This window comes from Planococcus citri, chromosome 1 (genome assembly GCF_950023065.1).
Source record: "Planococcus citri chromosome 1, ihPlaCitr1.1, whole genome shotgun sequence".
Lineage (NCBI taxonomy): Eukaryota > Metazoa > Arthropoda > Insecta > Hemiptera > Pseudococcidae > Planococcus > Planococcus citri.
Genome location: NC_088677.1, coordinates 74,662,433 through 74,689,209, shown reverse-complemented (window position 1 = coordinate 74,689,209; position 26,777 = coordinate 74,662,433). Strand labels below are relative to the sequence as shown.

General features: G+C 37.3%; 1 protein-coding gene across 2 annotated transcripts in view; it reads left to right on the top strand.

The window, feature by feature from the left end:
- chas (chascon) overlaps positions 1–25,049 on the top strand; it is a 39,591-nt gene extending 14,542 nt beyond the window's left edge. For both annotated transcript variants that reach the window (XM_065345706.1, XM_065345697.1), the window contains exons 8-12: positions 280–886; positions 974–1,144; positions 7,449–8,272; positions 22,671–22,833; positions 22,921–25,049. In XM_065345706.1, coding sequence (XP_065201778.1) covers positions 280–886; positions 974–1,144; positions 7,449–8,272; positions 22,671–22,833; positions 22,921–23,997 — 2,842 coding nt within the window. In that variant the 3' untranslated portion in view covers positions 23,998–25,049. The remainder of the gene's footprint in view (positions 1–279; positions 887–973; positions 1,145–7,448; positions 8,273–22,670; positions 22,834–22,920) is intronic.
- Positions 25,050–26,777: the final 1,728 nt, after the last annotated feature.

The window sequence follows — 26,777 nt, the reverse complement described above, 5'->3', positions numbered from 1 at the left end:
GGGTCAGGTCTGGTCTGGTCCCAGGTCCCATCATTCAGGTTTTTCGGTTCGGTCCGACAAGCCTGGCTCGGACATCCCTTTTCAAACTTTGGGGTCACTGCGACCCTGGGTAAAATCGACTTGGAGGGATGAAATTTTGGGGATCATTGTTTAACACTTCGTATCACATTTTTCAGGTGTGCTGAAAACGGAAATTCAAATATATTTTTTTCATTGTCACCCTCTAGAGTATGCACTTAATTGTATAAGTATTCTTACATGAGCTTACTTATTGCATAGGTTGGAGCATCATTTTGGCAGCGAATCCAGATCATCAAAGAGTTCATTGGACAGCGATAATGAAGATGAGAAAGGCGGCGGCGGCGGCAGACGCGCCAAAAGATCAACCAGCTTCATAAATGTAACTATGAAATCGACGAAACCTGCACGTACCCAATCGCAGTCACAGTCGCATTCGCCCACAACCCCTATACCTACTACAACCTCTTACAAACGCGTATCCACGCAACAAGACGACAATATTGGCCACGATATGAAATCGACTAGCTCCGCCACTAAAAACGTATATGAAATTCAGACAGGCAGCGTTAAAAAAATTCAAGCCGAAGAACGGCCATTTTCGCCATCTCTATTTCGACCGATCGACAAGCTAGAGCAAGAGCAAACCAAAACGCCACCGCCGCGATTTTATACAACGCAGGGCTCATCATCTGCGTCTGCGTACAATTCTAAATCGGAATCGTGCCCGTTATACGCCTCTGTTCAACGCAAATACCCTTCGTCGACGATGTCATCGTCTTCGTCTTCATCCATCGCCGATAAGCATGCGGCGACCAAAAATTTTGGCCACGTACCGACTCGTCTAGTGCCATCGCAATCCATCAAGGTAGGTACGCGTACCTATTTACGTTGACCGGTTTTTTCTCTTGCACAATTTTCATTAGATACCTACCCAATTTTTTCATTTTTCCAGATTGAACCGCATCGCGAACCTGAGAAGAAATTTTCGACCGTTGGACGCGGACGCGATAAGAGTATTCTGAGTAATTCTTGGAGTCGATCTGAAAGACGTCTGGCTGATATTGGTAATTCGCATGTACACAACGAACCAGATCCTGATTACACGCCTCGATTGAGGAAAAAGGTGAGAAAGCTAAAGGAGTCACTTTATGTCTCGATTACCATTTAGACCTACCTACGATCGACTGGTCGGCTTGACGTGGCGCTCACACTTGAAAACAGCATTGTCTGTATCTAACCTAACCCTTCGAAAGTTTAAAAATTCAAAATTGAAATTTTCAGAAAACTACTCGTGAAAAAAACGAAAAAAATTTACCAACTCATTTAGGTACTTCAAAAACATAAGTAGGTAATACATATGAGGTATCTACTAATCAATTTGAAAGCTTTCCGCGTGATTTACTTCTGCGGAAGGCGTTAGGAGCGGAAATTGACTAAGGCAGCCGAAAATCGATTCGTAGGTAGGCTTATACATATATGTGTAGCTCAAATATTCTAGACCTGCTTAAGAAAAGTCATGAGCTCATGACTCATAAGATGAGGTATTATGGCACCTGCTCTTTCTGATGATTGGTATACGTTGGTCGTGTCGCTAGGTATATAGTATGCGTGGAGGAATCGCTACTGCGAACTTGTCAAAAATTCCTGCTTTTGCAAAAATGATCAAGTCTCATTTTTGCCAAAATAATAAAAAAATCCGAACTTTTGTCAAATTTCTCAGAAAAGCACTGTCTTTGGCCATAATTGTAGAAAAATACATTTTCATCTGACGTTCTCAAAAAATCCTAATATTTTTGTAAAAATGAACAAAAACCTCTGTTGTTGGGCAAAATTTTAAGAATTCGTATTTTTGCCAAAAATTATCAAAAATTATAACTTTTTGTAAAAATTGCCAAAAAAAAAAGTTTTTTTTTGCCAAAATGTTCAAAAAGTCTTATCACCAGAGTAATATTGTCAAAAAAGTCTCATTTTTGCCAAAATTGTACAGAAGTTTCTTTTTTTTTAAATACAAGAAATCCCAACCATTGCCAAAATTGCCAAAAAAAGTCGTGTTTTTTTGCCAAAATTGTCGAAAAATAAATTTTTTGTATGTTACATATTAAAAAAGTTTTTTTATTTTTTGCAGAAATTACTAAAAAACTTTGTTACTTGATGACCAAAATTTCGAGAATTCCTGCTTTTGCCAAAATTTTCCCAAAAAGTCCTTGTTATATGTTTTTTGTCAGAGTAAAGAAGTTCCTGTTTGTCAAAATTATTAAAAACTCCTAACTTATGAAAAAATTGCCAAAAAAACTTCTGCTATCTACCAAGATTGGCAAAAACTTTTGCCAAAATTGGCAATAATTCTTGCTTTTGCTATAATTGTCCTAAAAAGTCCTGTACTTATTATTTGCCAAAATATTTTCAAAATTGATTTTTCGTAGCTATCAAAAAAAAATGTTTTTTTTTGCCAAAATAAATAAATTACCCCAAGCATTATAGGAAAAAATTTTTCTCTTTGGGCCAAATTTTTCAAATCTCCTGCTTTTTGTCAAAATTGTCAGCAAGTTCTACTTTTTTGACGAAATATTGTATAGGCAAAAACCTTTTTTTAACAAGTTACATATCCAAAAAATGTTGCTTTATGCCAAAAAGGTCACGAAATGGTCATTGGTCAATAAATTCTTGTTGTTAGTCGAAATAACCTGAAAGTATACCTTTTGAAAAAATTGTCAAAATGTCCTAAAGTTTGTCAGAATTTGTATAAAAATTGCTGCTTTTTCCATTATTAAAATCAATCTTCGTAATTTTATATTTTTCCTCTCGATTTCCTTTTTTATTCATTTTTTTTTTTTAAATTCTCTTTAAAAGTAGAAAAATTTCGACTCGAAAAAATGTGCAATATTCTTACTTGTAAATAAAATGATACCTATGTTTATCACATCCATAGATGTGTCCTTCTTACACGGATTTTGGCAGATTTAGAATCCATGAGAATCTGCTGTGATAGTAGCTTTTGAAGATGGATTATAGATTTTAATTGAAAAAAGAAGACTTTTGAGGTTTTGAAAGGTGATGAATGGAATCTAAAACGTGTTTGAAAAAGAGATTAGAAAAAAGTCCAAAATTCAGATTCTCAAAAATCTGCCAAAATCCATATTGTAAAAAGAACACATCTTATGGATAAGATACGCAACGTATATTTTTCTTCAGAATATTTAATATGGCTAAAAAACCTTCAAAAATGCTAAAAAATTGATTTTTCAAATGATTTGTCACTCTTTATGGCCTGGGTCAGTTTTGGTCGATAATTTTTTTCGCATCATTGTCAAGCCAAATTTGGATCAAGTTGGTCAACTTTTTTTATGGTTTGTAATTTCCATTGAAAAAAATAAATTGTATAATTCTTCATTCGGTTATTTTTGGGATCCCTTTTTTTCATTCACTTTTGTGAGAGTGAGATGTTGACCTGATTTTTCTTTAATCGCGAAAATTACCTCTTGATTTTTGGACAATAATCTAATTTGAACCAATCCACGATCTAGAACGAATTTTAGATGATTTTTTAGGCCAATTTTGGGGTTTTTTTCAAAGTTTTCGAATTTTGGTAAGCTTTGTTGAACACGTGTGACGTGTGTATAATATTTTTTGGATTTGAAAAAATGTTTTTGTTAAAATTTTTGAAAATTGAAATTGATCGGAATTTGTATTTTCTGAAATTACTGATTTTGAGTTGGACTTCTGAACAATTTTTGGGTAATTGGCCCCTTCTTGGTAACTTTTTGTAAGTTTGACTCACGATATTTTCATTTTGAAAGAGTCGGGGAGACCGCATAAGGATTACTAGCACCCTCCTGCCGATCCTCCGGGACAACTTTTTTTTTTAAAGCGGGAGTCCTAAGGAACATTTCCAGCCCTTGTCCTCAAAAAAAGTGGCCCTACTTACAAAATGGCGGCCATTTTGATTGACAGGTCAGCCAAAATCGCAGATTTTGCGTTCCAACATAGGACTACCATGAAATTTTCTAAAAATTTATCACCTGTCAAAATTTCAAGTGCTAAAGCGCCTTTTTCGATTTTCGGTGAATTTTCAAAAATCAAATTTTGGCCAAAATGTGAGAAAAAATCAACATTTTTTACCAAATTGGCCTAGAAAGCTGAAATTTAGGATATACCCTATTTTCGACCTGCCAAATCGATTAGAAACTGTTTCAAACCGTTTTAAGCACTGCTGAGGCCTTCAGCAGCTTTTTGAAAATCGAAATTCTCATAAAATTTCATCAAAAAGTTGGAAAGCCGAAATTAATTCTGCAAACTAATTTCAATACGCTGTGAAGCTGACTTCGGGTAAATTTCAGGCCGTTTTGAAGCCTCCAGCGATTTTTTGGAAACTACTGGAGCCTCCGGTAGATTTTTGAAACTCGAAATTCCCACAAAATTTCATCAAATGGGGTTGGCAAGCCGAAATTTTTTCTGCAAACTAATTTCAATTCAATAATATGAAGTCGACTGCATGGTGGTTTCAAGTGGTTTTGAAGCTTCCAGCTCCTTTTGGAAAATTTCAATTTTCCTAAAAACGCCATGAAACATTTCAAAAAGTCACTTAAGGTTCCAAAATTACTTGAACCCACCTGAAGTCGTCTTCAGAGAGTGTTTAAATTAGTTTGCAGAGTAAAAGGCTTGCTAACCAGTTTGATGAAATTTTGTGGGAATTTCGAGTTTCAAAAATCTACTGGAGGCTCCAGTAATGTTCAAAAAATCGCTGGATGCTCCAAAACGACCTGAAATTTACATGAAGTCAACTTCACAACGTGTTGAAATTAGTTTGCAGAATTAATTTCGGCTTTCCAACTCCATATTTTGATGAAATTTTGTGAGAATTTTGAGTTTCAAAAATCTTCTGGAGGCTTCAGAAGTGCTTAAAACGGTTTGAAACAGTTTCAAATCGATTTGGCAGGTCAAAAAATAGGGTATATCCCAAATTTCAGCTTTCTAATTCAATTTGATAAAATGTTGATTTTGTTCTCACATATTGGCCAAAAATTGATTTTTGAAAATTCACCAAAAATTGAAAAAGGCACAAGTGGTAGTGACAGACACTGTTTAAAACCAGTGGTAGTGACAAACACTGTTTAAAATCAGTGGAAGTGACAGAGTTTGAGTAAAACCAGTGGTGGTAACAAACACTGTTCAAAACCAGTGGTAGTGACAGACACTGTTAGAAACCAGTGGTAGTGACAGACACTGTATAAAACAAGTGAAGTGACAGAGTTTGTGTAAAACCAGTGGTAGTGAGAGACACTGCTTAAAACCAGCCATAGTGACAAACACTGTTTAAAATCAGTGGAAGTGACAGAGTTTGAGTAAAACCAGTGGTAGTAACAAACAATGTTCAAAACCAGTGGTAGTGACAGACACTGTTAGAAACCAGTGGTAGTGACAAACACTGTTTAAAATCAGTGGTAGTGACAGACACTGTTTAAAACCAGTGGAAGAGACTGACACTGTTTGAAACCAGTGGTAGTGAAAGACACTGTTTAAAACAAGTGGCAGTGAGAGACACTGTTTAAAACCAGTGGTAGTAACTAACACTGTTTAAAATCAGTGGAAGTGACAAACTCTGTTTAAAATCAGTGAAGTGACAGACACCATTTGAAACCAGTGTTTGTGACAGACACTGTTTGAAACCAGTGGTAGTGAAAGACACTGTTTAAAACCAGTGGCAGTGAGAGACACTGTTTAAAAACAGTGGTAGTGCCAAACCCTGTTTAAAACCAGTGGTAGTGACAGACATTGCTTAAACCAGTGGTAGTGCCAAACCTGTTATAAACCAGTGGTAGTGACAGACACTGTATAAAACAAGTGGTAGTGACAGACACTGTTTAAAACCAAGTGGAAGAGACTGACACTGTTTGAAACCAGCGGTAGTGAAAGACACTGTTTAAAACAAGTGGCAGTGAGAGACACTGTTTAAAACCAGTGGTAGTGACTAACACTGTTTAAAACCAGTGTTTGTGACAGACACTGTTTGAAACCAGTGGTAGTGACAAACACTGTTCAAAATCAGTGGTAGTGACAGACACTGTTTAAAACCAGTGGTAGTAACAAACACTTTTTAAAATCAGTGGTAGTGACAGATAGCGACCGTTTGAAACCAGTGTCTGTGACAGACGCTGTTTGAAACCAGTGGTAGTGAAAGACACTGTTTAAAACCAGTAGTAGGGATCAACACTGTTTAAAATCGGTGGTAGTGACAGACACTGTTAGAAACCAGTGGTAGTGACAAACACTGTTCAAAACCAGTGGTAGTGACAGACACTGCTTAAAACCAGTGGAAGGGACTGACACTGTTTGAAACCAGTGGTAGTGACAGACACTGCTTAAACCAGTGGTAGTGACTAACACTGTTATAAACCAATGACAGACTCTGTTCGAAACCAGTGGTAGTGACAGACACTGTTTAAAACCAGTGGTATTGACAAACACTGTTCAAAATCAGTGGTAGTGACAGACACTGTTTAAAACCAGTGGTAGTGACAAACACTGTTCAAAACCAGTGGTATTGACAGACACTGTTTAAGACCAGTGGCAGTGACAGACCCTGTTCTAAAGCAGTGACAGACTCTATTCGAAACCAGTGGTAGTAACAGACACTGTTTAAAACCAGTGGTAGTGGCAAACACTGTTTAAAATCAGTGGTAGTGACTGACACTGTTTAAAACCAGTGGTAGTGACAGACACTGCTTAAAACCAGTGGTAGTGAAAGACCCTGTTCTAAAGCAGGTACAGACTAGTTTTGAAACCAGTGGTAGTAACAGACACTGTTTAAAACCAGTGGTAGTGGCAAACACTGTTTAAAATCACTGCTAGTGACAGACACTGTTAGAAACCAGTCGTAGTGAGTGAGAATTTCGAGTTTCAAAAATCTGCTGGAGGGTTCAGAAGTGCTTAAAACGGTTTGAAACTGTTTCCAATCGATTTGGCAGGTCAAAAATTAGGCCATATCCAAATTTCAGCTTTCTAGATCAATTTGTTAAAATTTTGATTTTTTTCTCACATTTTGTCCAAAATTTGATTTTTTAAAACTCACCAAAAATTGAAAAATGCACTTTAGCACTTGAAATTTTGACAGGTATTGAATTTTTGCCTGTTGTTTCAATCTACCTCTGTATGGTTTGAAAAATTTCATGGTAGTCCTTTGTTGGAACGCGAAATCTGTGATTTCGGCTGACCTGTCAATCAAAATGGTCGCCATTTTGTTAGTAGGGCCACTTTTTTTTATGACATGGGCTGGAAAATGCGCTTTGGATATACGTAGCCGTCGTAGTGAGCGAGTGAGCCTATGGATAAAAATCACCTAAATAAAATCGCGTATAAATGGTATAGTTATGTATGTATTATGTAAGGTTGGCAACGTCGTAAATGTCGCTTTTTCGCTGTCCGAACAGGTGCTTTCTACGCCGGACATGCGTGCAACTTCGCCAACGTCACCACCGCCGATGGATGCTGCAAAAAAGAAAATCTACCAAAAAACTCGTTTCGCGGCGGATATGCCCCTGGTGAAACGCTCCAAGTCGACCAGTCGTCCGGAACGAAAGTCCACCAGCGGTAGCGGCGGCGGCAGCAACAGCAGTGGTGGCGGCTTCGGCCAAACATTTCGCAAAATAATAAGCAGATTCCATAACAACAAAGAAGGCGTAGAAAAGAAAGGCAAGATATTGAAAAATCACAACGGCAACGGCGGCGGCGGCGGTTACTACCAGACTTTCGGCAACGTGGATAATCACATCGCCGATACGAATTCGAACGTAGGTGAGATGGAAAAAGGTGGGCGCGAATCGCCACTACCAAAACAGGCGGCTAAGCATTTTTCTTCGGAGCAACTGAACAATGCGAACGTGGTTTCTAAAAAACGCGTTACCACGCCATCGCCATCGCCATCGCCATCGCCTTCGTCGTTCCTCAGAAGGTCTTCGGCGTTGACGAACGCGAACGCGAATGCGAACCCGATTACGTACAGTCAGACGTTGGATCGAAATTATCGCTCAAACTCGTCCAAGAATACGGATACGAATACGAATACCATCAGTAATAGACAATCGGATGAAATGTTTAAGCGACGTTCGCCCGTGCAGAAATACTACTTGGGCGAGGATCCGTTCAGAGGCAGCATTTATGGCAAGGAAAAAGAATACGACGCGGCCGCCGCCAAACCTTTTAAAAGAAAACAAAAAAATGGCAACGGCAACGATCAAGAGAAGAAAAGCGTCAAGTAAGCGAGTTTTATGTTTTCTTTTTTCTAACTACGAGTGCTTTTTGCGATTCTATCGCTTTTGCTTATTACCTGCTTACCTAGTTAATACGTAGCCTCATCGTCGAAATGCAAATGAAAACTCCCCCGCTTTTCCTTATTTATAACCCCCATAATATTCGTGAATTAATATAACAATCGAGGAGAGGAGGGTCAGGTGCTAGCTGGAAAAAATTCCTTACCTATAACCTAAGCATGATTCAAAACTCTCCTTTCAGAGGATATTTTACATGCATCACCTTAAATTATGTTTTTGAACACTTATTCTCCATGTCCTTTTGACATTTTCCATAATTTTTATAAAGAAAATTCATCTCTTTGAGGACGCATAATTATATCCCCTCCAAGGGCACTTCATGAGCTGAAATTTTTTCTGAGGAGCGTTCATTTCAAAATGAAAGTCTCCACTTAATTTAGTCGACATTTTCCGACATTTTTTTCTGTTCAATCAGCTTGAACGTTCCGGTTTTTATACCACTTTAAAGGGTTCCAAGCCATGTTATGGTTCATCCAATTTTTACCTACCTACTGAATATTGCCAAATCCATAGCTAAAATTCAGAGGCATGACGAAGTGATGTGGTGAGGGGGGGAGTGAGGTGAGACCGAAATTTTCTCAACATGTTCGTTCGATCATCTGTCTAAAAAATTACACGAGTGCAACCGTTTGATTATATGTAGTTTGCAACTTGATAGCCCATATTGTGGACTCTTGTTGTGCGCTGTGGTCGATCAAACAGAAGCGATGGCTCGATGGCTATATATAGGTACATTACGTTACATTACGAGAACGAGATTTATACAACAAGTACACGGTATTGGATTGGTAACCCGATTAAAATGACGCATTGACGCGTTATGAGAAGCACATTGCGTGACTTTTCAACTTTACCATAGTAGGCTGGTGGGTTGCATCCACTCCGCCCGTAAGCCGCGCCCGCACTCGTGCCTCAGTCATAACCGCACACAGCCATCTCGGGCCATCTGGAGACTTGAATGTCCGATAACAGCTTCCAACTTGCAACATCCAATACCCAACATTATAGAAATTAGAATCACAATCAAACGCTAATTACACTGGTCTATGTATACGTACAGTTGTTGCACAGTACATACTACCTATTGGTAGATAGGCCTACCTAAATTTCGTGCTTTTCACTTTTTCAGTATGATTCGCGAGGTCATCTTTGTGAGAAAAAAGTTTATGTAAAGGTGTGGCCTATCTTCAAAATTGGGGGGGGGGAAATACGTTTTCAAAATCCAAGAATCGAAATCCAATTTTATTTTGACCATACGGGTCAGTAGTACTTTGAAAAATGAACAAAATTACTTATTATGACTTTTTGCCCAGCTCTACAGATGATTTTCATTTTCAAAAAATCAAAAATCCAATGAAAGAAATGAATGCGGAAATGAAGTCTACGTTAAGAAATGAACAAATTTTGCTATGATAATTTTTTTCTGACTCTAAAATTTAAAAAATTTTGGAAGCTCAAAAATTTTCTATTATTTGCTAAAAATTTTATTCAAGTTACAATTTTTGAGCTTCAAAACTTTTTAAATTTTAGAGTCAAAAAAAAATTATCATAACAAAATTTGTTCATTTTTTGACTTGGTATGTAGGTAGATATTCATTTCCACATTTACTTTTTTCATCGCGATTTCTTGAAATTAAAAATCATTTGTAGCCCCTTCAATAATTGCAACTTTGGCAAAAAGTCATAATAGGTAATTTTGTTCATTTTTCAAAGTACCATCGGCCCCATGGTCAAAATTGGATTTCGGCTCTCAGATTTTGAAAACGTATTTTGCCCCTTCAATTTTTAAGATAGACCACACCTTCACTTGATCTTTTTTTTTGGTCGTAGCCGGTTGTATCCAAATCTGAAGTTTGTACCACCACTCCCCGGACACCCACTGCAGCATCATACTATTGGGAATATGCGCTCTGCGCATGCGCACCGCAATACTTACTCTCATGCGTCGCAATAAGTTTGCATTTGTACAGGCTATGGGTCAGGGTCACGGGCACGAAACTGAAGCACCGCCACATGTACCTACGTCGTTGGAAAAATGTTGAATTTTTCATTGAAAAATCAACAAAAAAAAACAACAATAGGTACCGTAGCCATCGTTTCAGATGTCTTTAAATAGCCCTAACTGCCTTAAACATCTCACTTATCGCTGCAGAAATGACCTCGCAAGTCGTACTCGTATTTAGAGAATGCACAAAGAAGATGAAGACGAAAGACGATCGGGTTTTGGAGCATGAGCATTGAATTGGGCGGGCACAATCTCGGCTACGCACACACACTACCCACTACCCAGCATTCGGTGCTAGGCTGATCCCTTAGGTATCTATCGAGCAACATTGAATTGAAAAAAAAAATATTAATAAATGATCATATTTTTTTATGAAACTACGATTTATATTCAAAAATGAACAAAATTGAAAAAGTGCTAATTTTCGATGCACTGTAGAGGTAGAGGGAGGTACGAGACGAGTCGAAGAGAACAGAACTGGCAAAAAAAGCATACAAGTGTATGGAGGAAAGTTGCATGACGTCTGAACGCCATTGATTTTCTACTGTGCCGTCCCTGTCACTCCCAATCGCAAAAATGATTCCAAAAAAGTGATCCGCAAAATGGTACGAACATACTTGGCACTGGCACTGTTGATGTGCGGATAGTTGATGCGGTGACGGGGAAGCGTTCCTCATCCTCACTATTCGTGTTCAATTTGGATGGCGTATTATTATTGCAAGGACAACCGATGGCTTGGCGAATTCAAGTACCCCTCGCCGTTCGCGTTCAGCACTCAGCAGTTATGTATACTCGTATGTTCAACATGTAGTCGCATAAAAATCAAAATACTCATCCACCCACCTACCCACCTCCCACGCTCGTATCTGGTCTACGTCTACGTTCTTGCGCCTACATTCGGATATACGAGTATTGCGACTCACTTGCGAGCGACGCTCAACCCGCGGTGAACTTACGAGTGGATACGCCAGTTGCCGCCCTAAAAGATTCAGGTATGTGAACGTAGGTCTGCGCGTGTCCGTGTATAGGGTAAACTTACACTGGTAGCAATTACCTATACAAAAGACGTAGGGTTGTCAAAGACTTATTGTATCGACAATCTTTTTTCCAAGGGAATTGATTTTATCGATGGGCAAGAAGATATGGCTTGTAGAATAATGAAGGCGGATTTAGTTGATCATCATGCCACAGAGTGCTACATATTTCAGTCATTCAGGGCCCTAGCCCAGTCAAAATACAATTTGACCCAAACGCAATTATGATCAAAGGTTTTTTTGGTGAATGTTGTCTGGGGTGGTGTGCTGAAGAACATACCAACCCCCCCCCCCCTATCCCTGGAGCTGACCCCGCCACACAGTGGATTAAAGCCACCCAAAATCAGTTTCTTGTGAAAAACTTCTAAAATATCAACTTTTGAGTAAAATGAGTTCAGTGATCATTTCATCTCCTCTCCAATAGGTACCTATTAAATGATTTTACAGTTTGACTTAGGACTTGGAGCATGCTCTACTTGATCAAATAAAGTCAAACTTGCTGAGAAATGGGATTCTTTTGGGAGCTAGAGTTGACCTATCGAGTGGGGAGCGTCGAAGTTGAAAATTATTACAGAGAAGTCCTTTTTTTTGGAGGGGCATAATATGGCCCCAAATGTATGAAAAGGGTCCAATATCATACCATTGGTCAGTACCCCATTGTAATTAACATAGCCAAATTTCAGCTTCCTAGGTCATTCTCACTCTAGTCCTTTTAAGGTGGAAAAACCTGTAAATATGGGTAAAATCAGGGGGTTTCCACCTCAATTGCATCTTAATTGGGGTGAGGATGACCTAGGAAGCTGAAGTTTGAATAATTATGTTGATTCCTTCTTGGTCAAACTGAAAAAAGTTCTAGATGAAAACAGGAGTATACTATCAGTTATAAGTGGTGGACAAAAGCACAGGAGTCCCTTTGCTTCTCCTTTGTTAGGTATAATCTATCTCTCTCATCTCTAAAGGTCAAACTAAGATATAAGGACCTTCTAAACAATCCAACAACTAATGAAAGTGATGATATTAAATTAGAGTACAAAGAAATATCAAAAGTGGTTGTTAGGCAGAGTAGGTTGGATGAAAAAAAGTATAATCCAGGGATACTGTATTATTTTGGTATTAGGTAACAATCAGTGTAAATACTGGCAGTAAGTACAATGAATAGATTGAGGGCTCAAAAAAAGATCATCTCGCCAAAGTTATGCAGTTATGGTAGAAGAGAAAAGTGTTCACAACGAATTTTTTGCAGATTCTCTATATAGTTTTCTACCAGGTAAAAGTATGTCAGATGCCTTGGTTGAGCAATGAGCATGTGCCCATGGGCTGCAGTCTACTTAGATCTTGGCAACGCTTTTGATACTATAGATCATGATAATTGATACTCTATTTAAAAAGCTCTCCATTGAGGGGATTTGTGGCAAATTCCTTGGATGGTTTGCTTCATACCTGGAGGCAGGCAGTAAAAATTCAGGGAAGATTGTGGAATTTTGTCAGATCGGCAGGGGTGTACTGCAGGGAAGTATTCTCTGGCCCATTCTTTTTTATGAGGTATATTTGAAATTATATTTTTGATCTTGAACTTTGTGGCTCCATGTTTGCCTTTGCTGATGACATTGCTCTTGTAATAGGCACAGGATGGAAAGAATTACTGATAAATTGCATAAATGACACCCTGAATAAATTGGCTGGTTGATTTGGATCTCACAAGCTTTGTGTCTCAATCTGCTAAAAGCCAGCGGTGGCTTTCTATTACAGACCTATCTATTGACAAGAAATATGCGTTTTAGTCTCACTTTTCAGCAATTACACCCACATTTTTTCAAATCCACTCCCTGTTTTCAAATCCAAGGTTATGCTGTACCGGGTTTTCTTACTGCAGCTATGCCATTGCACACTCCGGGGGGGGGGGGGTCTTTCAAAAAACAGATTACACACTGCGTTTACGCGATTACTCTGGGTGTAAACGCCATAAACTTACTCAGGTCCTATATATCACCAAATGTGATCCATGTACATGTTGAAGAAAACACAAGACAGTGGACATCCCTGGCGAACTCCTCTATTTATTTCTGCTTGTTCTGAGAGTTTATTTCCAATTCGTACTCTTATTGTAGTGTTCTTATATATGCTGTTTATCACCTTTTGCATTTTATATGTTATCTCTTCATCTTTTAGGACTTCAAACAGTTTTTTTCTATTAACCCTATCATATGCTTTTTCCAGGTCTATAAAGCACATGTGTGCTTCTAGGTTGTATTCGATCGTTTTTTCCATTAGTAGTTTTACTGTATAACTTGCATCAGTGCATGATCTTCCTTTTCTAAATCCGTTTTGACTTTCTGACAGCTTTTCTTCTGCATGCTCTGCCAGTCGTTTTGCCAGTATTTTCGCATATATCTTGTAGCAGGTGTTGAGTAGACTTATTCCTCGGTAGTTTTTCAGGTTTGACATATCGCCTTTCTTGAACAGTGGTATTACAAATTGCTGTTTTGAAATCTTCGGGTACCTTTTCTTCTTGGTACATCCTATTTAGGAATTCCAGTAGTCTTCTTTTAAATTCGCCACTTGCATATTTGTACAATTCTGTTGGTATGCCATCTTCTCCTGGAGCTTTTGCATTTTTTGCCATTTTCAAAGCTTCTTGTAGCTCTTTAAATGAAATTCTGTCCTCTGTTTCTCCAATTTCATCTTCTATCTTTGTAGCTTGTGCATTTACATCACTCCAAAGTTCTTCAAAATATTCCTTTGCATCATTGATTTTAATCTTTGGCAAACCCACTCTTTCGTTAAAATTTGTGTCAATTCTCCTTATGATTTTGTACACCTTTGGCCGTAACTTGTATGTGTCATGCTCCAGGAATGTGATGAAATTTTCCCAGCTCTCTCTCTGTAATTTCCTAGACTTTCTCTTGACTTTTTCCGACTGTTTTCGATATTCTTCACCATCAACCTTGCTTTTTGTGCTCATGAATTTTCTAAATGTCTGTCTTTTCTTTTGTATGAGTTCTTGGATTTTGTTGTCCCAATTCTTTATTCGTTTCGCCCCAATTCTGCAAGAAACCATTCCTAATAATGATGTCCATCCGTCTTTGGTACAGCCATTGGTTGGTTGGGTCATCTAGGGCTCTTGGGTTGATCTTCTTTTAATTTCTCCTGGCTGGTATTCTTGTTGTTTTCATTCTCATTACTCCTTGAACAAAATGATGTTCAGTGCCTATTTCTAGACCTCTGTATGTTCTTACATCCAAGAATTTTTTTGCGGAATTTTCATTGGCTATAAAATGGTCAATCATTGAGCTTTGTCCTCTTGTATTGCTCTATGTCATCATGTGATCTTTCTTGTGTATTTTGAAGTGGATTGTACTAATTTCTTAACAGAACAATGAATTTGATACCCCCCCCCCCTTGTATCATATTAGATCAGATCAGATCGTGACATTTTCTGAACACAATTCAAACTCAGTGGAAAATGTTGGCTCTGACTACATCTGATTTCCAGATCAGAGTTTTAATCGGATTACATTTGTTCAGAACTGATCAAATCGAATCATTTTCCTCTGGGAGATGACTAGATATAATCACGTAATCAGGTCATGGTTTTAATGAAATTAAATCTGCTAGTATTCGGACATTTCCCCTTCTACTATCCCTGACGAACCCTCCGAAATACAAAAATTCATCACCCTAATAAAAAACACCAACCTTACAATTACAAACCAATTTAAAACCCACCGTGCAATGGGTGTAATAATGTTGTAATTATTATAAAGCTCTCTCTGCTCTCAAAAAAAAAAAAAAAAAAAAGTATCTAAAAATAATTAAGTATCAGCGCTTACAAATTATTTACCTACTGTACGCTATTTGTCGACACTTCTTTATCTTTTTCACATTTCATCACACCAGTCACCGATTGGAACGAAACTTCGCCTACATGTTGTGCATGGAAGAGCAACTTGTAGCTGATATTTAGTTTTTCTGCGATGAGCCTAATGTGGAAATTGAAGAGGCAGGGGTAGGTATATATGGATTTTCGAAAATCTAATTTTTGACCATGGATTTTGGAATAATTTTTACGTTTCTAGGGAATCCGCTACGTTATCTCTCGCTCGCTAATTGCTCGGTGTACAAACTAGCGATTCTCTCCCTTAAACTAATAGTGAGGTTATATGTACTATTTTGAGGCGAACAAAGAAGGTTCTCTGGCAAAATTACCTACCTCTAAAACTGATGGCGCTACGGGCAACCATATTTTGCAAATATGTACATAGAATAATTTTTTTTAGATTTTTCAAAATTTTCAAAAGTTGATATGAACTTTTGTCAATTTTGAAGGTAAGTAAATTCTTGTGTAACTTTTCACGACGACGAGCAAAAAAAGTCATTTCATGAAACTGTCCAACTTTAATGTTTGAAAAACCCAGAAACAATAGTTTACAGAAATTTTCGGGGCATCCTTGAAAATTCATTTGACCGTAGCGCCTTTAGTTTTGGCGATAGGCAATTTTGTCAAATAACCTTTTTTTCGCCTCAAAAAATTATTCCAGAATCCATGGTCAACATTTTATATTTTTGAAAATCCATATACCCCTGCCCATCTAATTTCCAGATTAGGCTCATCGCAAATAAACTAAATATCAGCTGCAAGTATAGCTCTTCCATGTACAACACGTAGGCTAAATTTCGTTCCAATCGGCGATATCACCGCAAAATTTACTCTCTCAACACTCTTGACTCGTCTGTGTCAATTCATGCGGTGATTAATAAATTCTCTAGTGCTTGATCAGGTAATATCTTTCGTCCAATCTTAGGTTTTTAACCGCATACAGGATAACACTTCAATGGATAGGTAGGTACTTCATGTTCGATCTCCAACAAAACACACCTTTAAAATATGTCTATATATTATTATCAATTCGACAGAAAGTTTGCAGTCTGTGTTAACGATTCTTGTACAGTAATTTCAATTTTTCTTGAAAAAATCGATCAAGTATAAGTAATAAACGTACATCGTCATTATGAATTTTTGCAAAATGTTTATATTTTTATTTTTGACGTTGCTGCTGTTCTCGCAAATGGCTGAAGGTAAAACTACAAAGAGGCCTAAGCCTAGACACTGTATCCCAAGTGGACATAGTTGTAACCCTAATTCAAGTGGAGAGTGTTGTTCCGGACGTTGTGATCCGAAAAGTAGGAGATGCGCATAAAAACCTTAGCCGATTCTAGACCTCCCTACCTCCCTACCTCCCTACCTTCCTACCTTCCTACCTAACACCAGGTAATGTAGAATGTTATCCACGTACAGGGTGCCCAGAAATATCGAGTACCCCTAAGAAAGTTTTTCATTAAAAATATAGGTTGGCAACGTGAAATAGATGCATATGATTGGTGGAATATTTTCTCTCCAGTCCAACAACCAATCGTGTGCTATCATTATTATCATTCACTGTGACCAACCAAAGTATTTTAGTAGAAAACTTTTTTAGGGGTACTCGATATTTCTGGGCACCCTGTAGTTAGCTACATATTATTAGACCTATTCTGAATAACTTTTGAGTACTTAATTATTATTCATTTTTCATTTGATAATTTCATCGCATAGCTATTTAAAATTTGTAAAACTAAAGAAACATACATCTACGATCATCTAATCAATTTAACACCAGAAAACGCGGTTTCATTTTTAGGGTCTGACCACATATTTCTTGTCAATAGGAAGGGGGAAATGGATATCACTGGGGTAGTGGGGTATGCCATCTTCATGAGCACATCTCTGGACGTTTTTCCTCATATATATAATGAAAAAAAGTATGTGTTTGGGATGAAGTGAAATGAAAGAAGTAGGAGAGTCTGCAAGCTTGAAGCAAAAATATCTTGGTTTCATTTTTGATTTTGGTAGATCCAACGACTCTACCTAGGGCCTGTAATAAATATAAAACTTTTCAAGCTGCTTTAATTTAAAATAATTTTCAAGTTGATAAAATTTTCACACTGACTGTGTCTGCTGCTCTACACAAGTTCAAAACTGTAACGTCTGTAACTAGAAACTGTAACATGTTGCTTTTATACTCCAGCCCCTCTCCCTTTACTTTACTTTTCAACAGAGATGAAAAGCTAGCCAAAAGCTGAAAGCTGAGCAGATTTTCGCATCAAGCCAAAAGCTGAAAGTTTGGAAGTTTCATTTCTTCCAAGCCAAAAGTTTCACTTTTTTTTGGCTTTTTCAAAGGCTTTTTTGCAGAATTGAATTCTTTAAATTCAGAAAAAAACAAAAAATTAAAAAAAAATTCATTCAATTTTATTTTAATGCGATTTAATGAAATGAAAAAAAAATAAAATGATTCTAGCAATGAATGTTCTCCACTATCACTAATTATAAAATCAATGTACCTGATCCAAATTTTTATTTCCCTGTTTTGTAAATTGATGGTGTATCAGTTAAAAGTCAAAAGCTTAAAGCTAAAAGCTTAATGAAATATAGCTGAAAGCTGATAAATAGAAAATATGAGGGAAAGCCATTACAAAAATATTGTTTGTTACTCTCAGTGAGTAATAGTCATGTCACAGCCTTTACTTTATTTTGATTTTGTAAAAGTAAAACTGTGGTAGCCCCCCACTCACACCCTGGCACATAGGGATATGCTAAACTGATTTGTTATATTTCATGAGAATAAAAATATTACTAGTACTGCTACTACTACCTACCTACTTACCTACCTGAAAACAGCGAAAACAAGTGCATCTCACAACATCTTGTTTTGCTTATAGTTTAGCATTGTTATGTTTTATTTTGTTTTTCAATTGTAACAATCAACCTTAGCGCTTACCATTATAAGTACCAAGCCCAAGCCTAAACGTAAACACAAACACAGACGCCCCCACATTGAATAAGTAGATATCTAACCTTCGATTGTTGTGCTTGTGCTTGTGCGCTAGATTACCAAATCTGCATTGATGCGAATGCGAATGTGATTATGTGTGTCAGCGTGTGGTATACCAGGTGTAATAATCTGTTCAACTGAGGTCTCGGGCACCAGCTTTCATAAGGGAGATCCGTTTGTAAAAATTAAAAATTGTAAAAAGAGGGAATGACAGATTACCATGTCAACCAAAAAAGAGATTGAACCCATTTTCGACTGTGTCCAATCGTCCAATGCCCAATAAATGCGAGGTCCAAAAAATTTCCCTCAATTTTCGCTATAGGTATTCGAATAATATTTATCCAACTTGAACAAACTTTAAAGGCAATATTCATAAATTTTCGCTGAATTTTGTTACCTAATTTTAGATTTAATGAAAAAATTGATTTAAAAAAAATAGATTTTAGCCAGGCACCTACGTGATGAATGAAGGGGATCATCGAAGGTCAGGTTGTTACAGTGGAAGAATACAAGTTAGGTACATTTGATTCGAAGTATAAACGCGCGTAGGTACATATTTGTACGCGTAATACGACCTCACTTTGTCAGACAAAGGAGTACATTCCAAAAATTATGTTCGCCCAATATTACGATACATATTTTTTCTGCGTAAAATAACAAAATTATCTGCACCTCCCTCGCGCTCTCACACCCCAAATACATAAATATCCTATTTAAAATGTCTTAAGGAAGGAAACAAAATTAAAGTTTGTGTAGTAATGTGCATGTGACCAAGTCACATATATTTGTAGGTAGAGGTACGTCGTAATACGTATGTACATAGTTTCGATTACGTAGGTATTCATCAAGTATGTAGGTAAGGTATGTACAAGCAAAATACTAGATAGATATGCGTCGTCGTATTATTCGGACGATGCTGGATGCTGCAATGACCAATTTAACCAGATTGTCGTAGGTAGGTAGACGATATTATGAAAAAAAAAGGTGGTGGATTTTGATTAAATTCAGCAAATACCTTCATTTCGAGGTGAAATACGTAAAAACTGAAAAAATTTTAGCTCATAGTCAGGGAGCCCGCGTAAGGATCTATTGCACCCCCCTCGTCGATCTTCCGGGACAACTTTTTTCTTAAAGGAGGGGGGGTCCTAAGGAACATTTCTAGCCCTTGTACTAAAAAAAAAGTGGCCCTACTTTCGAAATGGTGGCCATTTTGATTGGCAGGTCAGCCGAAATCGTAGATTTTGCGTTTCAACATAGGACTTGCACAAAATTTTTCAAACCGTACAAAGGTAAATCGACAGATCAGGCAAAAACTTGTCACCTGTCAAAATTCCAAGTGCCAAAGTACGTTTTTCGATTTTTGGTGAATTTTTGAAAATCAAATTCAGGCCAAAAATGAGGGAAAAATTCAAAATTTTACCAATTTAACCAAGAAAGCTGAAATTTGGGATATACCCTATTTTCGACATGCCAAATCGATTGGAAACTGTTTCAACCCGTTTTGAGCAGTTCTGGAGCCTCCAGCAGATTTTTGAAACTCGAAATTTCTACAAAATTTCATCAAACAAAGATGGAAAGCCGAAATTTATTCTGCAAACTAATTCCAATACGCTACGAAGTCAACTGCAGGTGGATTTCAAGTTACTTTGGAGCCTCCAGCGACTTTTTGAAAATTACTGGAGCCTCCGGTAGATTTTTGAAACTTCCAAAATTTCATCAAACGGTAATGGAAAGTCGAAATTTACTTCGCAAACTAATTTCAATACGACATGAAGTCGACTACATGGTGGTTTCAAATAGTTTTTAAGCTTCGAGCTACTTTTTAAATTTAAATTTTCCGAAACACGCAATACAGCGTTTCAAAAAGTCGCTGGAGGCTCCAAAACGACTTGAAATCCACCAGAAGTCGACTTCGTTGCGTATTGAAATTAGTTTGCAGAATGAATTTCGTCTCTCCATCTCCATTTGATGAAATTCTGAAAGATCAGGCAAAAACGAAGCCAAATTGCGTTTTTCAATTTTTGGTGAATTTTTGAAAATCAAATTTACCTAGGCCAAAAATGAGGGAAAAAATCTATTTTCGACATGTCAAATCGATTGGAAACTGTTTCAACCCGTTTTGAGCAGTTCTGGAGCCTCCAGCGATTTTTTGAAAATTACTGGAGCCTCTAGCAGTTTTTTTGAACTGGAAATTTCTCCAAAATGTCATCAAATGAAGATGGAAAGCTGAAATTTTTTTTACACTTGAATTTTAACACCCTCTGAAGACGACTTCAAGTGGGTTCAAGTCATTTTCGAGCCTCCAGCGACTTTTTGAAAATTACTGGAGCCTCTAGTAGATTTTTTAAACTTTAAATCCCCGTAACATTTTACCAAATGGAGTTGGCAAGCTGAAATTTACTTCGCAAACTAATTTCAATGCGATATGAAGTCGACTACATGCAGGGACGTAGTGAAGTGGTTTTGCTGGAGGGGCAAAAATCCTATGATTCCCAACTTATTCGACTGAAAATTCCCAAATTGGGTGAAAAAAGAGGGTAGGTAGGTATTTAAATTACAAGTGGTGAGGGGATTGTATCTCGACATTTTGTAGCCAAAAAATTGTAGATTTGTCGACTATAATCAAAATTTTAATGTGCTGAACACTGTGGTATCAAAAATTTTTGAAAAATTAGTGATTCTGTTCAGAAAGAAATGGAAAATTTGCATTTTTTATATGCTTTGAATATTGTGAGTATTTCTGAAATTTTTCTGTTTAATTTCCATAATTTTGAAATTTTTTAAAGTAGCACATATTTTGAATGGCCCGAGCGAAGCGAGGGCAAAATTTTTGGAAAATTAATGACTTGAAAAGTAGAATAACATTTTTAATGAAAGAATTCGGTTTTTCTGATCTCAAATTTTTTTAAATTCAATTGTACTTTTTTTAAATTGTAACTCTGCAGAAGAGAACCAAGTTAGCCCAAGCGAAGCTAGAGCAAAAGCTTTGAAAAGTTTGTAATTTGAAAAGTAGAACAACATCAAAAATGCAGGTAAAAATTCGGTTTTTCTGATCTCAACTTTTTAAAAAAATTTTCAATAGTTTCTTGAAATTTCAAAAAGTAAAGAAACACAAAGTGGCCCGAGCAAAGCGAGGGCAAAATTTTTTAAAATTTGTAATCTTAAGAAGCAAAACAGCTGTAATTTTGATGTGAAAAGTTACAACAGTTCAGCCCAAGCAAAGCGAGGGCAAAAGTTTTTGAAAAAATATGAATTTCAGTTGGGAAAATCATAGATTCAAAAACAGATTTGGCTTCAAATGTTCGGAAAGTTGTTACTTTGATGATTGTAAAAAATTTTAGTTTTTGAAAACTCTGAAACTAAAATATTGTGGGAATTTTTGTATTTTCCCAACTTTCTTGAATTTCTCACAATTTCCCAACTTTTTCCAACTTTCGCAGAACACTGGGGGGGCAGGCTGCCTTCTTAGCCCCCCTTCGCTTCATCCCTGACTACATGGTGATTTCAAATGGTTTTGAAGCTTCCAGGTACTTTTTGGAAATTTCAATTTTCCAAAAAGCGCTATAAGTTACGACATTTTCAAAAGTTGCTGGAGATTCCAAAACGACTTGAAATCCCCAAGCAGCCGACTTCGTAGCGTATTGGAATTAGTTTGCAGAGTATATTTCGGCTTTCCATCTCCGTTTGATGAAATTTTGTTGGAATTTTGAGTTTCACAAATTTGCTGGAGGCTCCAGAACTGCTCAAAACGGTTTTGAAACTTACAGTTTCCAATCGATTTGGCATGTCGAAAATGGGGTATACGAGTATCCCAAATTTCAGCTATCTTGGTCAATTTGGTAAAATTTTGATTTTTTCCCTCATTTTTGGCTTGAATTTGATTTTCAAAAATTCACCAAAAATCGAAAAACACACTCTTTAGCAATTAAAATTTTCACATGTGATGAATTTTTGCCTGATCTTTCTACTTTTGTACGATTTGAAAAATTTCGTGCAAGTCCTATGTTGGAACGCAAAATCTGCGATTTCGGCTGACCTGCCAGTCAAAATGGCCGCCATTTTGTAAGTAGGGCCATCTTTTTTTTGAGTACGAGGGCTAGAAATGTTCCTTAGGACTCCCCCTTTAAGAAAAAAGTTGTCCCAGAGGATTGACCGGTGGGGAGGGAGGGGGTGAAATAGATCCTTAAGCGGGCTCCCCGACTTTCACGATGTGTCCCTTAGATAGGAAATACCCATGGGTTCTCAAAGAGAAGGCAATTTTAGAGAAAAAATCTTGGTCTTTTTGCCTCAGCTAACCCGTAGGGCTGACGGTGTAGCTGTAGCCGGTAACCAATATCCATATTAGGTAATTTGTTTCATTGTTTCTGTGTTCGTCTTAGTAATATGTCCTTTTATTCTATTTGTTCATTCGTAGAAGTCACATATTGAATGGAATGCATAACATTTTTGGAGGCCGCCTCAGCAGATCGACTAGCAAACTTGGCTCAGATTCCAATCAGAAATCTAAAAAATCAGCTCATATCGATTACACGAATCGCGGTGGAATACAGACGCTGCCGAGAAAGTCCAAGAAACAAGTGAGTAAACAGCTTATATGTACTTAAACATCCACCTATCGGTATCGGTATCTAGGTATTATACTAACACGTGTTATTGTTCCTTAGGTTTACATAAACGATCCGAGCAGCGACCAGGAAAATTTACATTCTCGTAGATCATTGAATCGAAATTCCAGCAGCTTGATCAACGTGTCGGTAATAAACGGCGGAGGCAGTCGTAATTCCACATTCAGGTCATCGCCGGATATCGTAGGTCCTGAAAAACCAGCTCGTACTTATCGCACGTCCCTTCTGCGTAGCAAAAGTTTCAACGTACAACTAGGCCCTTATGGGTACGAACGGTCAACGCGATCGCCGGTATTGGGGTTCAAGAGCAATCCTCAGCTGCACAAACTTGAGGAATCTCAGGCGCCATTGAAAAGTCCCGGTATCGTTACCAGTATCAGTCGAAGTACCAGAGACTTGTCTAAATCGGCTACCGATACCGACGACGACCACCATCACTATTTCGAGCATCATCGAACCGGCGCCAAAGATTATTCCAAAATTAACGGATTCTCGTCGTCGTCGCCGTTATACGATAACTCTTCGTCGCGACGCTTATTCCTCAAAGGGCTCAAAAGTAGAGCTCCCGAATTATATAAAACTCTGCACGAAGACGACGAATCCGATTCGCCGTCGTCATCGTCGTTGATTCGAAATGGCGGCAGACCTAAGCAAAGGCTACTAGAGTATAGTAATTCGTTCCACAGCGGCACTTTACCATCGTCCAGAAAACCCACCGTTTCTTTCGAATCAGACAAACATCACTCTCAGTACTCGCCGGTAACGACGACCAATCGTTCGCTGGTCACCGCTGCAGATTCCAACAACAGCGACGATTACAACGAAACGGTGCGTATCACGTCCAAATCGAACGATCCGATCAGACCGAGCGTCACAAACACCGTGCAGAGTTTCTCCAAGAAGACCATACCGTCCAAAGACGGCCGGCTCGAGACTATCGAATCCAGCGAAACAACTAGAGTAACCAAAAGTCACTACAGAGGTGGCGCCGAAGCCGTCGATAGCGATACCGACAAAAATACCACTTCGAACCGGTATAAGAGTAATATGAAAAACGGCAAAAATAATGGCAAAAACGGCAGCGTCGTAATCGAAGTACGAAACGACAGAAACTGAATTTTGGCCCGAATACAGGCCAAAGCCATCGCTGCGCTCGCTGTTTTTTCTTCAATGGTTTTTTCCTTGTTTTGTTTTTGTTTCGTTCGTTCGTTCGTTTCTTTGTTTTTTTGTTTGTGTGTTTTTTCCCCTTTTCTTTCTCTCTTTTTTTTTTTACAAATTTATGTACCTATCTACCTTCACATATCGTTACGTTACTATAGGTAGGTACCTATAGATTATACCTATATAAATGTACATGTTGTATCGTTATAAACGCTACGAGCTACACTGATCGACAAAACGTAAATATTTGTCGTCCTAGGTACCCTAGTAATTAATCTTTTTGAACAGATCCCTACTCGCTAGTCCTTACATAAGTACGCGGTATGCGTAAGTACCTAAGTATAAGTTTATAAGTAATACGAGCTAATTCTTCTCTACGTAGTACCTTACCTACGTAGATAGATAATATTATTACCTATTATACCTATATGTATGTATTGTATCGAAGTTGGCTTTCATCGTCGGTCTCGGTACCTATTATCGATAGATAGGTATTGGCTATGTAGGCCGATGTGTATATTGTACAAAAATATACACATTTGCATCTATGTGTACTACCTACACTTCCTGCTTAACTTTTTAACTTGAATATTTTTTATTTATGTGAAATTTTTCAAATGTGCCATTTGTATGATTTGCAACGTTGTGATAATCAAATAAAAGAAAAAAAAGATTTATAAAAAATAAATTTTAAAAAAATACCGTAAAAATTAAAGTACATATGTTGATGAAAAGCAAGGGTAAACGAAACCAAAATACCTAAAATGTAGATTACTCGTAAATTATACCGTAATATGTAGGTAGGTATCTACTCGTATTACGTGTATGTAGTATATTGAATATTCGCACGTCAACTGTCAGTACTCAGTAGTATACTTTTACATAGCCTAATTATATAATAGGTACCTATCTGATTTTGACTCACATTTTATTTTTCTCGATTTTTCAACCAAATTAACCTTATTTGTACGAGTACAACAACCAATAAACACGAATTTGATTTTCTACGTGTACCTATTTATTTATTTGTACAGGGTGCGCAGAAATACCTACCTGATGATAATTTGAAAATGTTCCGGGATGCTCGGAATATTTTTGTTGGACTTCGTATTTTTGATGACTGGAATAAATATTAATAAAAATTCAAAATTGTTGATAATTCAAAAAGTTGAGAATCATTTTATAATCAATTCGGAGGAGTCCTGAGGAACATTTCAAGCCCTTATTCCAGAGGCGTAAATGCAAAAATGAATTTTTCGCTCGCAATGGCCGCGCCGTCACGTAAAAATACACTCATGATTTCTATTTCTCAAACTGACCTTTCACATCAAAATTACTACTGTTTTGCTTCTTGAAACTACAAATTTTCAAAAGCCTTTGCCCTGATCGCTTCGCTCGGGCCAATTTAGTTCTCATCATTCCCAATTCAAATTTTAAGAAACAACTGATAACATTTTTAAAAAGTTGAGATGGGAAAAATCGAATCCTTAAATTGGAATTGATGTTCTACTTTTTGAATTATAAATCTGTGATTGAATTTTTAAAATGTTGAGATAAAAAAAAACTAATTCCTTCATTAAAATTATTGATGTGAATTCAAAAGTTTTAAGGGAAATTCTTGAAATACTCGAAGTACCCAAACCATTTGAAAAGTGCTTCATTTTTTCTGAACAAGAGCCATGAACTGTTCAAAACCATACAAAAATGGTCGTTTTTTGTTTTTTAAACCAATTTTTCCAAAAAATTTTGCTCTCGCATAAATTAATCAGTCTTTTTGAAGAGTTTTCAGAAAATTAAAGTTTCAATTTTTCACATCCAAAAAGCTTCTCTGGTATACCTATTTAGCCGGAAAATTAAAATTTTTTTGTCGGCAAAATGGCATGATACACCCCCCCCCCAAAGAAAAGCATGACTTCGATCCGCCATCCGCCTCTGATGATATCTCATATATTGATTTCAACCCCCCCCCCCCAGAAGGGGAGTCAAGTTACGCTACTGCCTTATCTTTAAAAAAAAAATGGCCCTACTTACAAAATGGCGGCCATTCTGATTGACAGGTCAGCCGAAATCGCAGATTTTGCGTTCCAGATCGAAAGATCAGAGCAAAATTCATCACCTGTCAAAATTTCAAGTGCCAAAGTATCTATTTCGATTTTTGGTGAATTTTTGAAAATCAAATGAAGCGTGGTTTTCCAAAACGCATTAAGTCCCAAAAGTAAGTTCCGAGAAAAAGCATAAAACATACTCCCATTTCATTAGAGGGCTTATTTTGAGTATGCAACCAACCTAACATTGAAGTTTAGGTATAGCTTGATATGATCCAACACGCGGTGTTGAGTTGAATGTTGCACAAGAGATTCAACAAGTGTTGAAAAACATGGACTTAATGCGTTTTGGAAAACCACTAGACGTTTTATGTTGAAAAATGAGCATTCATTCAGGAAAATTATGAGGTAACTATAAGATAATTATAAAAATGAAAGTACCATCTTGTAGGAAAATCAATTTCCAACAAAATGGTTCCTACTACTTACTGTTTATTTTCAATCGCGAGTGCACAAATTGAAGAATTAAAAAAAACACCACGCGAAAAGTACATTTTTCTGCCTTTTCTCCTTTCCAGCTTGCATATTACCATTCAATTCAAAACCTCTTATCAAAAATTATGTTTGTATTTCACTTCTGAGGAATTGTGATTTTTTGAAAGTTTTTGCCTTATATTTTCGAATTACGTT